The sequence below is a fragment of the Podarcis pityusensis genome, assembly GCF_964106645.2.
Source record: "Podarcis pityusensis genome assembly, chromosome: 11".
NCBI lineage: Eukaryota > Metazoa > Chordata > Lepidosauria > Squamata > Lacertidae > Podarcis > Podarcis pityusensis.
In genome coordinates, this window is record NC_138036.1 from 16,095,870 (window position 1) to 16,109,852 (window position 13,983).

General features: G+C 42.0%; 1 protein-coding gene across 2 annotated transcripts in view; it reads right to left on the reverse strand.

Annotated features, from left to right (window-relative positions):
• The window catches only part of ZFR (zinc finger RNA binding protein), a 33,599-nt gene extending 21,277 nt beyond the window's left edge, over positions 1–12,322 (reverse strand). The window contains exons 1-6 of one of the 2 annotated variants that reach the window (XR_013977601.1): positions 11,920–12,322; positions 11,690–11,774; positions 4,480–4,762; positions 2,299–2,443; positions 959–1,177; positions 61–308 (exon numbers count right to left, since the gene is read on the reverse strand). Coding sequence is in view for 1 of the 2 variants with exons in the window: in XM_080973441.1 (XP_080829567.1) it covers positions 61–308; positions 959–1,177; positions 2,299–2,443; positions 4,480–4,762; positions 11,690–11,774; positions 11,920–11,956 (1,017 nt within the window). In the remaining variant the exon portion in view is untranslated. The remainder of the gene's footprint in view (positions 1–60; positions 309–958; positions 1,178–2,298; positions 2,444–4,479; positions 4,763–11,689; positions 11,775–11,919) is intronic. The other variant, XM_080973441.1, reaches the window with a different exon arrangement.
• Positions 12,323–13,983: the final 1,661 nt, after the last annotated feature.

Genomic DNA, 13,983 nt, shown 5'->3' on the forward strand with positions numbered 1-13,983 from the left:
CATATACTAATTGTTTCATTTTACGAAGCAATTAAGTTCATAATCAGAAAGCAGCAATACCTGTGGTCCAGCACAGCTGATCTTACAAACATCACAATAGTGGATCTGGGGTGGTTTGGGAGGCTGTTTTGGTTTCAACTGTTTATTTTGGAATGGTGCCTTTTTAGTGAAGGTGGTCCCTGTCCAGGCAGCTGTCGCAGCAGCAGCAGCAGCTGCCGCCGCCGCCTGTTTCTGTTGCTGCTGCTGCTGTTGATAGTAAGATGATGCAGCTGAATATACTGCAGCCTCATAGCCAGAATACGATGTACCTTTAAATGATCAAAAAAAGTTGTAAGTTGTAAGCACATTAACATTAAAGTCTGAAAATCTAAATGTAATTAAATGCACAGTGCACACGAGAGTATCCCTTAATTAAGGAGAATTTCAGCATTAACATAGATGCACAAAACTTGTACTTAAAAGTAAAACCAATATTTTCAATCTGTATATCCAAGCAATGCTACACAGCCAGAAAAGAGGAGTTTATTTCAAGTTAAAAAAGCAATTTTTTTTTCTAGTGGAGCAATGCCAACATCCACAAACATACAGCAAACCTGTACAATCAGTCCAACATAGATCTGTAAGGCATCACCTCGTGCCTGAAAAGGTTGGTGATACCTGCTCTACACCAACAGTCTGCCATCAAGACTCTTTTTCACCTGTCCTAAAGAGTCTGAATTTGTAATCATACCATTACCTTAGAGTAAGTCCAACTGGCCATAGTTGACTTACTTCTTTGTAAACCTGCACACAATCAGCACATTTGACAAAGCAAAAGTTCCCAAGAAGTAATTTGAGTACAGAACCGGTCTTTGAAAAATCTAGACATGTTCAGCACAGCATTTGTACCTTTGATCTTACAAAGGCATCTAAATAGTCATTTCTAGCCTCCAATATCCCTTCTTCAAGCAATACTCACCAGAATAAGTAACTGCTGTTGTACTATATGTAGCACTTTGGGTATACGAGGGAACAACGGTAGCTGCTGCTGCAACTGGTTGCACAGTGGAAGATACAGGATATATGGAGAAAGTAGTAGTAGCTGGGCTTGGAGTGGCTGGTTTTATGGCTGTCACTTGACGAGTTTGCTGGGCTTGAGTATACTGAGTTGCTCCTTGGCTATAGCCGGCTTTTGGAGCTAATTAAGACAAAAGAGCATATTTACATGAATATTTCAATAATCATGTAAACAATTATAATTTAAAAATCAATTGCATTTAATTTTTCACTTTATCTTATTATTCAATAAGGCAGACAATATGGGAATAAATCTCACCCTACACTTTAAGCTCTGCACTTGGAACTTCTATTATAAAAATATCACTATACTAATGGGATTGGAACCGTTTCTTAAAGCTTGTGCTTTTACTTTCAGTGCAACAACGCTTAAACTAACACGTTTACCTCCACATTCTTTGAACGCACATAATAGTGGCTAAACCGAAAACAGTGATCAAAAAACTAATTGCAATGTATGCTTATTCCACATTCCTATCTGATATTTTATCCACCGATATGAACTTGGTGCAGCCACAAGACTTATTTATATGAAAAAAAATTCCCACCAACATCTGGTTTAATGAAAAGAGGTGATTAGCTCCCAGTTAGGATGGGGCTCCAATATAAAACGCACCATACAGATATGTCCAGAAAATAAACTAATTTGAGTTATACCAAAAAACTCTCTAGTTAAAAGCAATTAACCCCCCCCCCATTACTCTGAAACAATTTAAAGCATCTGTCTCTGCTCCTTTCCTATTTCCTTCACACATAGCCATTTGCTCCCCATCTGAATAGACTAGTTGTAAAACAGCACCAAGGCACATGAGACGACATATGCACAGCAGCATACATTAGAGTGACACTCTCAAAAGCTTTGAACCTTATTTGTGGCAGTCACAAAAAAGGTTGTTCTCCAATGACTTAAAAGTTCAGAATGGCCAGATGTTTTACCTAGCAAACAGGCCCTCCCCTCCAAGTCCTAAGAAGATAAAACATGGCATGCACTCTGTGATGCAGTCGTGTTAGAATCCTTCTTTGAATAAAGCATTTATTCAAGCTAGACAATTGTTAAGATTCGCACATCTGGGCCCTAACTGCTTTACAAACACTAAGTCAACCACCAAACAGTTAACCATTGAAAACCAAGCTACTAACAAACTTTTATTTACTAGATTCTGAGCATCTGCAGATGGTAACACATTTGTGAACTATATCACAACAAAAAAGCTGGAGTTCTCTTTAAAACTTGCAACTCACCTGTTTGGTAATACGATTCAGCCACAGAAGGCTGTGGCTGGGCAGCAGCTGCCACTGCAGCTGCAGTGGCTGTGGGTTGTTGATAGTATTGCTTGCTGTCATAAGCTACAGCTGGGGCAGTAGATCTAACATATGAATAGGTGTCCTTAAGAAGCATGGGAATGGGGGGGAAAACACATGGACATTAGTTTTTCCATTAAATATATGGACTATTACTGAATTATTTTGATTATTCTAATTAATCAGACTTTAAAATAGTAGAAACATTCAACAGAATTGGTAAGCTACATTTTTGAGGATCAAACTATGTATTTTTTGCCTCCCAAGATTGCTAGATTAAATGAAGCTAGTACTAGACATCTTGCATTAAAGAACCAAATGTTCATGTCCTGTTAAGCCTTTCCCCCTACGTTTTTTTAAAATGCTATATCACCATTACTTTACCCACAAGACACCAAGCCACAAACCTCTACATTAGGCTGGAGAACCTCCAGTGTTACAAGCCAAATTTATGTCATAAAAAGTTTTCCCCAGACCGCACCGACCTTCCCCATACCAGGTGCCATATGTGACATCAGGTGTGGAGCAGGTAGATATTGTTGTGAAACTGAGCTCTCTTTGGGGAATTCACGCACACAGCTGACCCCTGCAGAAAGCAGTTTTGTCAGCCCTATACTTGGTGCTGGGGCTGCAGGTCCCAAGCACCTGGCAACCAGCTGGCTATCAGGTGCTTAGAAAGCACTGCACAAAGCCACCTGTCCATCATCTGACAGCATAATTCCATTTGGTGATTGAAGGGTCAAATTTGGCCTGCAGGGGTGTGGACAGAAAACAAATTTGGCCCACTGGGGCAAAATGATTCTCTGCTCCTGCTCTACATTAAGAAGGGTTTTCAGTCTTCAAATAGACACTATTTTGTGCTCCACTGTGAAATGAAAATGTTTGCTAACACAGCCATACATATTTCCACACAGGTGACTTCATACACTCTGTTGCAGGAATGGTGATACTGAGACCTCAGGGTGGTATTCAGTTAAATAAACTTGTGGGCTCAAGCCTCCGTCATTACTCAATGATTTGGAAAAGGTACTCTATGCCTACTCAAAGGCACTCCTATTTTATACATTCTATGGTATGGCTCAGCACTGGAATTCAAAAAAGGATTTGCAGTTGATATCCACTGCCCTCATCATATGGTTTAATTTTGAGAAATCCTTGGTTTATTTTTTTAAAAAATTGTAATCCTCACTTTTGGAAAAGGGTTAAAAAAAATAATCTTACAGTATTGCTTTAACATATATACACTTCCTTTCCCTTGTACAATAAATGACATTAAACGATTGACATTGTTCTCATAGCTGCACATTTTTCCAGACATAACCATATGCAGATACAACAAATACAGCAATGTTCAAATACCAAAAATAAAGTAACTTACAATTGCCTTTTATCTCAGGTTGTGTATAATAATCTACTAATATCTCGCATATGTTGTAGCCTGCAGGCATGTACAGTGCTAAATAATTAAAAGTTCTGCAGCATGCTGATGAGGTGGTTATGCTACAGTTAATAATTTGCTAGGAATGTTCAGTGGCTAATAATTATTGTTACTTTCCACATTAAGTAATGTTTTACATATTTCTTCCCCTAGGTGTTATAGTGCTATCCTCAGGTTTTTAAAAATATATTTGACTATGCGATGATCAAGCTAAAGGAAAAAAAAGATTTCTGTACTGTCTTACCAAACATATGGGTGCATGGAAGTACCACTGAAGGCATCTACAACAGCAGTAGCACAGGAAGTCCCCCAAGAGGCCATCCCAGGGGCAGATGGAGCTGAGCCAGTCCAGGATGTGCTGGATCTTAACCCAGTCCCACTATTGTCACTGGACTTGATTTGTGCTTGATCAGTACACCAACTTCATGCTGGCACAGCGATTTGCCTGTCCCCATGCCCTCTGCCAGCATGAGTGACAGGGCTGAAGATGTGGCGGTGGATCTGCTACCCTATTACATTTCACCGCTACTCAGTCAGGGTCTGTTCTGTGAATTACTGGCCTAAACTACATAAGAGTTATACATGCACATTCTTACTCTATATTTAACATATTCTATCGCCCATAATGTTTTAAAAGGTGAAAGACTCAATTTCACAAGTATTATGGTCTATCCATTAAGTACCTGGTAATTTTGTGTAGTGACTGGAGGTGGCGGCGGGGGAGCTTCTTGCTGTCTCTGTGTATAACCATAGTCTGTTGCTGTATGTGCCGTTGGGTAACCTCCATAGGCTGCCGCTGTTGCAGCAGCGGCAACAGCCACTGGAGCAGGCCTTGCAACTGCAACCGTTGCTGCTGCTGGGGCATAGGCAGCAGTAACTGTGTGTGCAGCTACAGGAGCCTGATGGACAGTGTAGCTTGCAACTGTAGTTGGATGGGAATAGGCTACACCTGAAGCTGGCTGCTGGCTGTAATAAAAAGACAAACACAAGAAATATGATGATGTTGTAATGTCAGACACCTAACAGCAAAGCTGCTTAAATTGTCCAAATTTAAGGGTAGCTTAAAAAAGGCTAAACTAAGTCTGAAACACAAGCACAGTGATCAGGAGTTTAAATAAGTCATGGAATTCCCATTTCTCAAAACCTTTCAATGGGGCCTTTCATTTTTATGGTCTTGGAAAAGCTCAGTTGCGCATACATGAGGCAAACTTCACAAGGTTAGCGAAATCGGCACTGAACATTAATGCTACTCAAAAGCAAAATAATTTAGAGTACAATCCTATGCATGTATACTCATCAGATGTAAATCTCACCGGGAGTTAATTGCCAGGAAAGTGCACAAGATTGCATCCTTAACCAATGAACCATTTTTAACAAAATATAATTTTGAGAGGATATTTTTTTGATGTAAAACAAACTTACATAAACCAGAAGTGGAGAACCTCCAACCCACAGGCCAAACCTGCCCTACCAGGGCTCCCCATTTGGTTCCGATGTAGTTTTGGGCAAGCCACACGTTTGAAATCCTTTTGCAAGCAACCTTACAGTGCTCTCTGAACCCCTGATGTTTGAAAGTTTAGAGAGGGCTGTTTGCAAAAGGGCTTTCAAATTGCCCACACTGTGCTTTAAAGTCCTAAAACCAGGGCTTCAAACCAGTATAACCTAATGACAATGTGACATCAGTTGATTTGACAGGTAGGGAGATACTGGCTAGAAATGCTTACCCACACCTGCTTTAAAAATATGTATAGATCAGAGTCAGGTAATTGGTTTTATAGCTATACTACATCTAAGAAAAGTACGATTTCACATCTCCATATAAAACAACTACTGTAGAGTAAATGCTTCCAAACACTCTGCAGTGCAATAGAACCAAAGAAACAGAGTCAGATATAGATTCCTAGAATGCTCCCAGGAAACGGAAAGCCTCAAAAAAAGCACACCTGAAAATGTATTTGCAGCTAATTTCCTGTGTGGGAAAGTGTTTTCATCTCCCACACTAACACATACAAAGAAAAGTCATGTAAGCACCATATTCATGTGATTATAAACATTTAGATCACTGGTAAGCAACCTTGATAACTGTGTGGGCCACATTTGGTTGAGGGCCATGTACAAATTAACCCTCCCCCGCACACAGATAGAGGGTGAGGAGGGATGATACGTGATGGAAAGAGATCCTGTCATGTGTTTCTCATGCTCCCCAGCCGACTGGCACTGAAAATCATGCTTCCTCCACCCCCAAGCCCATCAAACAGCTGTTTAGCATGCTGTGGGAAGAACAACCGCAAGTGAAGACAGACCCACTGGGAGTCATCCCTGTGCATCTTCTTATCCTTGTAAACTGGGTTCCCTGCAGCCTGACAAACAGCTCTTTGACAGGCTGAAAAGAACATGTGGCAGGAGCTGAATCCCAGGATAGAAGGCTAGGAATTTCGTAACAGGCCACATTAAGGCAGTGTATCGTCAACTTGCAGGCAGGGACCATTTTCATTCTTGTATAGCAATTAGTAATTTTAGGTGCACTATTTTGTATTACAAGCATAGCAATGTTGAGTGCAGTTCAATTCCTTCCCACTCACATTTCTGACCATCCCATTATCCAGCATCCTGGGTCCACCAAACATCTTATTTTAATTGGGCTGTTCAGGGGTGAGGGGCAGAATGGGGTGAGTACTCTAGTGTCAAAGCCAGATACGTTAAAAAACTGTTTTTCTCCACTGATTTCTAGAGGCAGCTCTTACTTCTATTCTGATGACATTTAAATAGGCTGTTTGGGGGAAGGGGTCCTTTTTTGTAGTTTTGGGGTTAATCAGAGACATGTGTTTGGTTACTCCTTCCTCATGCATGTGTGGAGCAATTGCGACTACATAACCTCAAACATTCAAAAACAAACTGGTATAAGTGTATATATGATATGATAGTATAATTAGAAAAAAAGGAAGATTCAGCTGAATCTACAGAGAAAGTAAGAAAATAATAATAAGCAACATACCCTTCATGAAACAATCATTCTAGCAACCTCCAATGACAACTCCTATCTTGCAAGAATTGTCCAAGAAAATACCCCAAAAGGAAAGTTCTTTTGAAAATGCCATCTTTGAAGAAATGCTTCAAGTAGCAACATAATTATGCCTCCCCACAAAATGCTTAAATATAATGCAAAACAAAAGTAGGCTCATAGAATGCTTAAAAAGTGATGTTAGGAAAGTGAAGCCAACGTTTTCATTATTTTGAGAAGAAAGGCAGTGAAATGTCATTCATTATAATGAAGCAGCAGCAAATCAAAAGTATATATACCATTTAGAAATATTTGAAATGTTTCATGTGAAGAAAATGTATTTTGTTATGGCACAGAATGAACAGCCTTAACATTATTCATTCTAAGGCTGGTATAGTTCTGTTACCACATTTACTTTAGCAAACCTGTTCCCCTTGCGTCTGCCACAACCGGCAGAGCCAGTGATCGAGTTTGCAAGATTTTACAAATTGTAGGATTTGACCTCCTAACTCCTGGGTAGAGAAGCCTCCCTCAACCTTGTATTCTGAGGCACATTGGCAAGAACTAGTAACTTCTGCTAATCCCCTTTAAGCAGAAACTGTGTGAAAAGGAGACAGTTAAAATAGTGTCTCAAACGCCAATTCTTCCCTTCTCTTTGGTCTGAATAATTTCTCATGACAACTGATCTATGCATAGCCTGTTCCTTGTTGACTCCATTCTTCTACTAATCCCCCCACACATACATAATTTAGTACTGAATCAACATTTTTAGAGATTCTTTTCATCTGTGATCATACCTAGGAAGTTGTGTGTCCCCCCCTTTCTTATGGGAATCAGTAGTTCTGTCATTTTTATTAGCAATAAGCTATCACTGTCATAGAAACATGTTGTATCACTATAATACCATGGTAATTCATAGTTCGTAAAATAATTTATGATACTCTTCTTTATAGCTGTATTAAAGCATGCCTAAACTCTAGAGAAGTTTTGACAGAATGGAGACAACTGTTCTGTTCTAATCACTATTTCTGCATATGGAGTAATTCCATCCTCTACCTAAAACTTTGTTGTATCTTTGCTGTATCTGAAGCTCTTCCACAGAAGTATTCCAATCAATTGTGAAGTTAAGATCTCTTATAAGAAAAATAAGTAATTTTATATTCCTTCAGAGTTTCAAATAAAAAGTAATGTTTTTTACATAAAATACAGAGTTTGTTGGACATATAGTAAAATCTGGATAAGAAATATAACAGCCCAGATTTTTTATTTTGCCAATGAATAAAAAGAAAGTCCTAACAGATAGGATTTATTTTAAAATGTATCAGTCATTCAAAGATTTAATCTACAAAGCCCTATACAGCTCAGGACCTCAATATCCTCATGAAATGCTTCTCCTAACTTGATCAGGCTGGGAGTGCCTTTCACCAGTTTTATTTGGCATGCCATTACAGTCATCTTGGGGTCAAGATAACCTGGCCACTGTAGTACATGCCCTGCTAACCTTGAGACTGGATTACTATAATATGCTCTACATGGGGCTTCCCATGGCCATGGTCCAGAAACTTAACCTGGAGCAGAATGGAATGGCAATAATGCTGATGGAGGAGGACAGCCAACAGCATGCGACAGCCTTGCTATAAAAAGTTCTACACCAGCTGCTTGTATGCCATAGGTCCAGGTTCAGGGTTCTTGTATTAATCATTATTGAGATAATTTTGTATTGTTTTTACAGTATATTATGTTTTATTGTATTCACGTATACCAGTATATTGCGCACTGACTTGCTATTTTATTTGAGCGGACAATATATAAATAAATATAAAGTACATTCCATATTGTTGTTTTATTGTTAAAGGTGAGGATGGCTTTTTGTTATATATGCCACCTAAATAAGTTTTGTATGAGGCACTAAGTGTTATCCATAGGCTATAGGGCATCTGCGCAGACGCGATTTCTGGCACCGCGGAAGCAAGTCCCTGTGCTGTGCTGGTTTAGCGCAGCGCGCGGGGACTCACCAAGTGGGCGGCTCAGCTCGGGGGCCGGTTAAATAACCCCCGTGGGCCGCTTGTGGCCCATGGGCCTTAGGTTGCCGACCCCTGCTATAGAGACAACAAAATGCAAGAAATGAGCAGGGAATTTCTAAGAAGTGGCAACAATATTATTTCCAGTAATTACAGAACTGGAAAATCTATTTGGGCTTTTGACAATTCAGAGTTGTACTTCTTCAAATGGAACACTGGAAAGGAAGATTTGTCAAGTCTGCAAGTACAACTGTTACACTGTGGCTAGAGAGAATTCCATCAAGTTAGAAATCTTACACAGGGAACAGCATACCCATGCATTATTATTAAGACTCAAGACCAAATAATGGAGAAGTCTGTAAAGTATTTTTCTGCTGTACTATGCAAAACGCCGAATCCAGAGAAATAAACTGAAGGTTGGCTACATACCTTTCAAAAATGTTATTTCCAACAATATGGACAAGATCTCAAGCACCATGCAGAATACATGCAGATGCACATTTCCCCATTTCCAAAAGCCATTCTAATTTCAGGAAACCACTTCACAAGGAGGAAGCATCTTTAGCCCTCTCCCCAGATTTGAATAGCTTTGCACATGCAGTTCTTTGGATCTCAGCCTCTGCTTATTTCAGGAATATAAACTTTTAAGACGGAGTGCCATGAAATATGCAAGTGCTTACCATGAAATAAGCAACTGATTTAAGTTAATAAAATACTGTTCCAATTGTTAAAACCTAAGAGGTGTAGCAATTTCATTTCACATATGACCTAGCAGCTGTAAATAAGCCTGAAACAATAAAAGCATTCTATGTGGATATTTGAAGCAAGAAAATAATTAGACCAGGCATCCCCAACCTTTGGCCCTCCAGATGTTTTCTACTACAATTCCCATCATCCCTGACCACTGGTCCTGTTAGCTAGGGATCATGGGAGTTGTAGGCCAAAACATCTGGAGGGCCGCAGGTTGGGGGTGTCTGGATTAAACAATTGCCATCAATTGACAAGTTTTCAAGTTCAAGGTTTACCTCTAAGACATACTAATTATACAAGAGATCACAAAGTTGGTGAAGTAAACTTATATATAAAGTAGTGCTGTCATTACAGTTATCTTCACTATGCCAAAATCTGACAAAAATACAAATTATTTTAAACTGGAGGTATTTCCACAGTAACCAAAACGATTTAACAAAATGGCCCAATTCTTAAAGAGGAGACAGACTGTCTTTCAGATGCAATAAATGTTCCTTTCACTGGGGATAATTTCAGCTAAGTGAGGAACTGTATGTGCATGCTATTTTGAAGTTATGTAATTAAGAAGTTATGAAATTTATCATCTCTTTCAAAATCATTCCATTTCAAGTTTCATTTGGTAACACCTGTTCCCGAAATTATGAAAAATTGCACAACCACACCATACTGAACATTTAGTTTAAGAGTTCCCCCAAAATAGTGTACGTATTTATAGTTTTTAGAGCCAAGTCATCACAAAGCAACATACATATTTTACAAAAATGTAAAATACATGAGGCACATAATATACTATGGGAAAGCTGCTCTGAATCACACGAGCCATGAATTCTCAAAGTCTGCACTGAGGGGGCCTAAAGGAAATACTGTCAGTTCTTAATAATGAGTAGGTCAGACTATAGCCTTTGCCTTTGTAAACCTTATACTATAAACCACCCTATGATCTTTGGATGGAGGGTGGCATAGAAATTTAATAAATAATAACAAACGTCCATTTTTTTTGCAGCAGGGCACAAATATTCAGCTGGGGTTGGATTCTAACATTCATTCAGGAAGTTCCAGGAATGAAAGTTTCCTAAGCCCTCTTTATTTCTGAAGCTACCCTTAGAGGCTTTGGAGAGGCGGGAACAGTAACCTCTTCTTCCATGAACTTCCTTAACTTATTTTAGGATCCAAAGCCCTGGATGATAAGCCATCAGTCCTTACAGCCTGCCTATATTTTATACTTTACCTTATTTATTTTGAATATTAAAAAATAGTCTAAGATATCACAGAACTCTGCAATAGGTTTTGGAAGTCAAACATTTAAGGGAGGATACTGAATGCATACAGAACACAAAAGTCAGTATGTAGTGGGAGAAATATAGTTGGAAAATACAGGTTTTCCAAGGCCTGGCTGGGGAGACTAAGGGAAGGAGTGTGGATGCAGAACCGAAAGAAATAGAACGCGTTTAAAGCTGCAACCCTGTGCCTGTTTGCTGGAAAGCAAGTCTCACTGAACAATCTGGGGATACCTAAATATAGAATTGTAGAGCTGCAAGGGATACCAAGGGTCATCTAGTCCGACCCCCTGCAGGAACCTCAATTAGATGATCCACGACAGATGGCCCTCCAACCCATAGCTGCCAACGTTTCCCTTTCTTTAAGGGAAATTCCCTTATTCCGAATAGGATTCCTCGCAAGAAAAGGGAAAAGTTGACAGCTATGCTCCAACCTCTGCTTAAGAGCCTCCAAGGAAAGCGAATGAATCCTTCCAGCAGAGTCTGTTCCATTGCCGTACAGCTCTCGCTACCAGAGTCTTCTTCATTAGCATGCGCAGGACGGGGCTGGAAGGGCGGAGAGGAGAGGCGGCGGCAGAATCACCAGGCTGGAGGGGAGGAGGAGGAGGCGGATCCAGCCCTACGGCAGGACGGGGAGCCCTTATTCCAAAGCACGACCCGAAGCAGGCCTGACGACACCGGCTCCGCCCCCCGTCGCCGCACACAACACGCATCAACACCTCCGCACGAGCATGCACATGCGCCGGCGTTTGCGCGCATCTCCTCTCCAAGGTCTCCGCTGCGCCAGGGAAGAAGGGGGGCCGGGGAAACACCTCCCCCCCCCGCCCGCCCGCCTTCTCTTTACCTGTACTGGGCAGCAGCCCCGGTGTGGGTGAACCCGAAGTAGTTGCCGGTGGCCATTTTGGCATCTTCCCCCAGCCGGCTGGGCACTGCAGCAGCGACATGGAGGGGAGGGGAGAGAGAGAAAGAGAGAGGGGCCTTGTCAAAAACCAGCACACCTGAGGCGAGAGGCCGCATCGCCGCCGCCCCTCCTTTCCGCCCTCCGACAGGCTCGCCAAAGCGGCCGTTACTCACCATAGGTGAAAGAGACTACCGGGCATATGGGAATCATGAGTCCGGGCTGACAGAAATGGCGGCGGTGGAAACACACTCTCTACCTCCGGCGCTCGCCCCGCTCCGAGGACGACGCCGCTACTGCTACTGCTGCAGCTGCTCCGGGTTCACTGATTCCGACACCGTCGCAGGCAGGCGCGCAGGTTGCTGGCTCGTCTGGCTCTCCCCTCCCACACGCCGCCCGCCGACCGACCTACGAGGATTCAACGGGCGAACTGAGGAGCCAGGCCTCTCCGTGGCGCATGCGCGGCACTTGCTAGGTTGTAAAACAGGGAAAGGGGACGGCGGGAAATGTAGTTCTTCTCCTTCCTCCCCGCCGTCCTTCTTGGGTTCCTCTTGGTCGCCGCGAGGCAGGAACGTGACGCGGGCGGAGACTTTCGGCGCGTGCGCACGAGGCGTGCGGAGGCTGTCGGGAAACGTAGTTTTCTGGCCAGGGCGCGGTTTCTTCTCCATTCCAGTTCGTTTTCCTTACCCGGCCTTTTACGAAGTGCACTGTGTTGTGTTAGTAAAATCACATGGAGACACTCCAGACTTGTTTGCGGCTCCTCTGCACAAAAGAAACTTGACCCAAAAGTGCTCACGATGAGAAGCCCACAATCCAGTGCAGAATTAACGTTGTTAAAGCCATTGATATCAGTGGGTTAAGTAAGCATATCGTACTTCTGCTGAATTGTGACCCATTTTTGCAATTTAGTGCTCTAATAAAGATATGATCAGTAGGACTAAAATTGTGTTTCTCAGATACATTGCATATGATTTATAAATTTAATTGTTATTGGTAGATCTCTTATTACAGTATTATGGCTATTACCCTGTTATTGCACAGCAATATCCAACTCCCCACTTCAGTTGCACATCAGTATTCCTTTGCAGCCTCTCCAGGGATAATAATTGTGCCATTGTTACCAAGCTGCTGTGTGGGATTCAAGGACCTTTCTTCAAGCTAACAGTCATGTTCTTTTTCCAGCTTTCAAATCATAATGCGGGTTCTCCTTACGCCCCCACTGCTGAGTCATTTGTGGTGTACAACAATAATCTGCCATCTTCTAGTCAGCACTAGCCTGGAGCCAGAACACTGTAGGGCAGGGGAACCCCATTACCAGGCCCAGTACAGGGAGCAAGGGGAGTTAGTGGAGCTTGCCAAACATCCTGAGACTACACCCTGGAAGATGCTTAATGTGGTATGACTACAGATTCAGACATTTACATGTTTTAACTGGTTCATATAAGCTCCAGAAATTCCACACTTAACCCACAGAGTAGAGACAGTGGTGATTTAGAGCAGAAGTCTAGATCAGGATGATCTGTGCATGTCTGATATCACAAAGCCTCCAACCCTGAACCTGCTCGAGAGAAGGAAACAAACTAGTGTGTGCTCTGGATAGGGTGCAATAAAAGGAAGCAGGTGGTGGAACAGCAAAGGCAGCTATAAAACTGCTCAATTTGGCACTTAATATTGCCAACAAAGGTCCGTATAGTTAAAGCTATTGTTTTCCCAGTAGTGATGTATGGAAGTGAGAGCTGGACCATAAAGAAGGCTGATTGCCAAAGAATTGATGCTTTTGAATTATGGTGCTGGAGGAGACTCTTGAGAGTCCCATGGACTGCAAGAAGATCAAACCTATCCATTCTGAAGGAAATCAGCCCTGAGTGCCCACTGGAAGGACAGATCTTGAAGCTGAGGCTCTAAGACTTTGGCCACCTCATGAGAAGAGAAGACTCCCTAGAAAAGACCCTGATGTTGGGAAAGATTGAGGGCACAAGGAGAAGGGGACGACAGAGGGCAAGATGGTTGGACAGTGTTCTCGAAGCTACCAGCATGAGTTTGACCAAACTGCAGGAAGCAGTGGAAGACAGGAGTGCCTGGCGTGCTCTGGTCCATGGGGTCACGAAGAGTCGGACACGACTAAATGACTAAACAACAGCAATTGCAACACCTCATTTTACTCAATTCCATGTCACTCTGTGAAGATGATTTCCTAGCGACTGCATCTTGTCAAAATGCTGCTGGACAGCTCTTTGGTT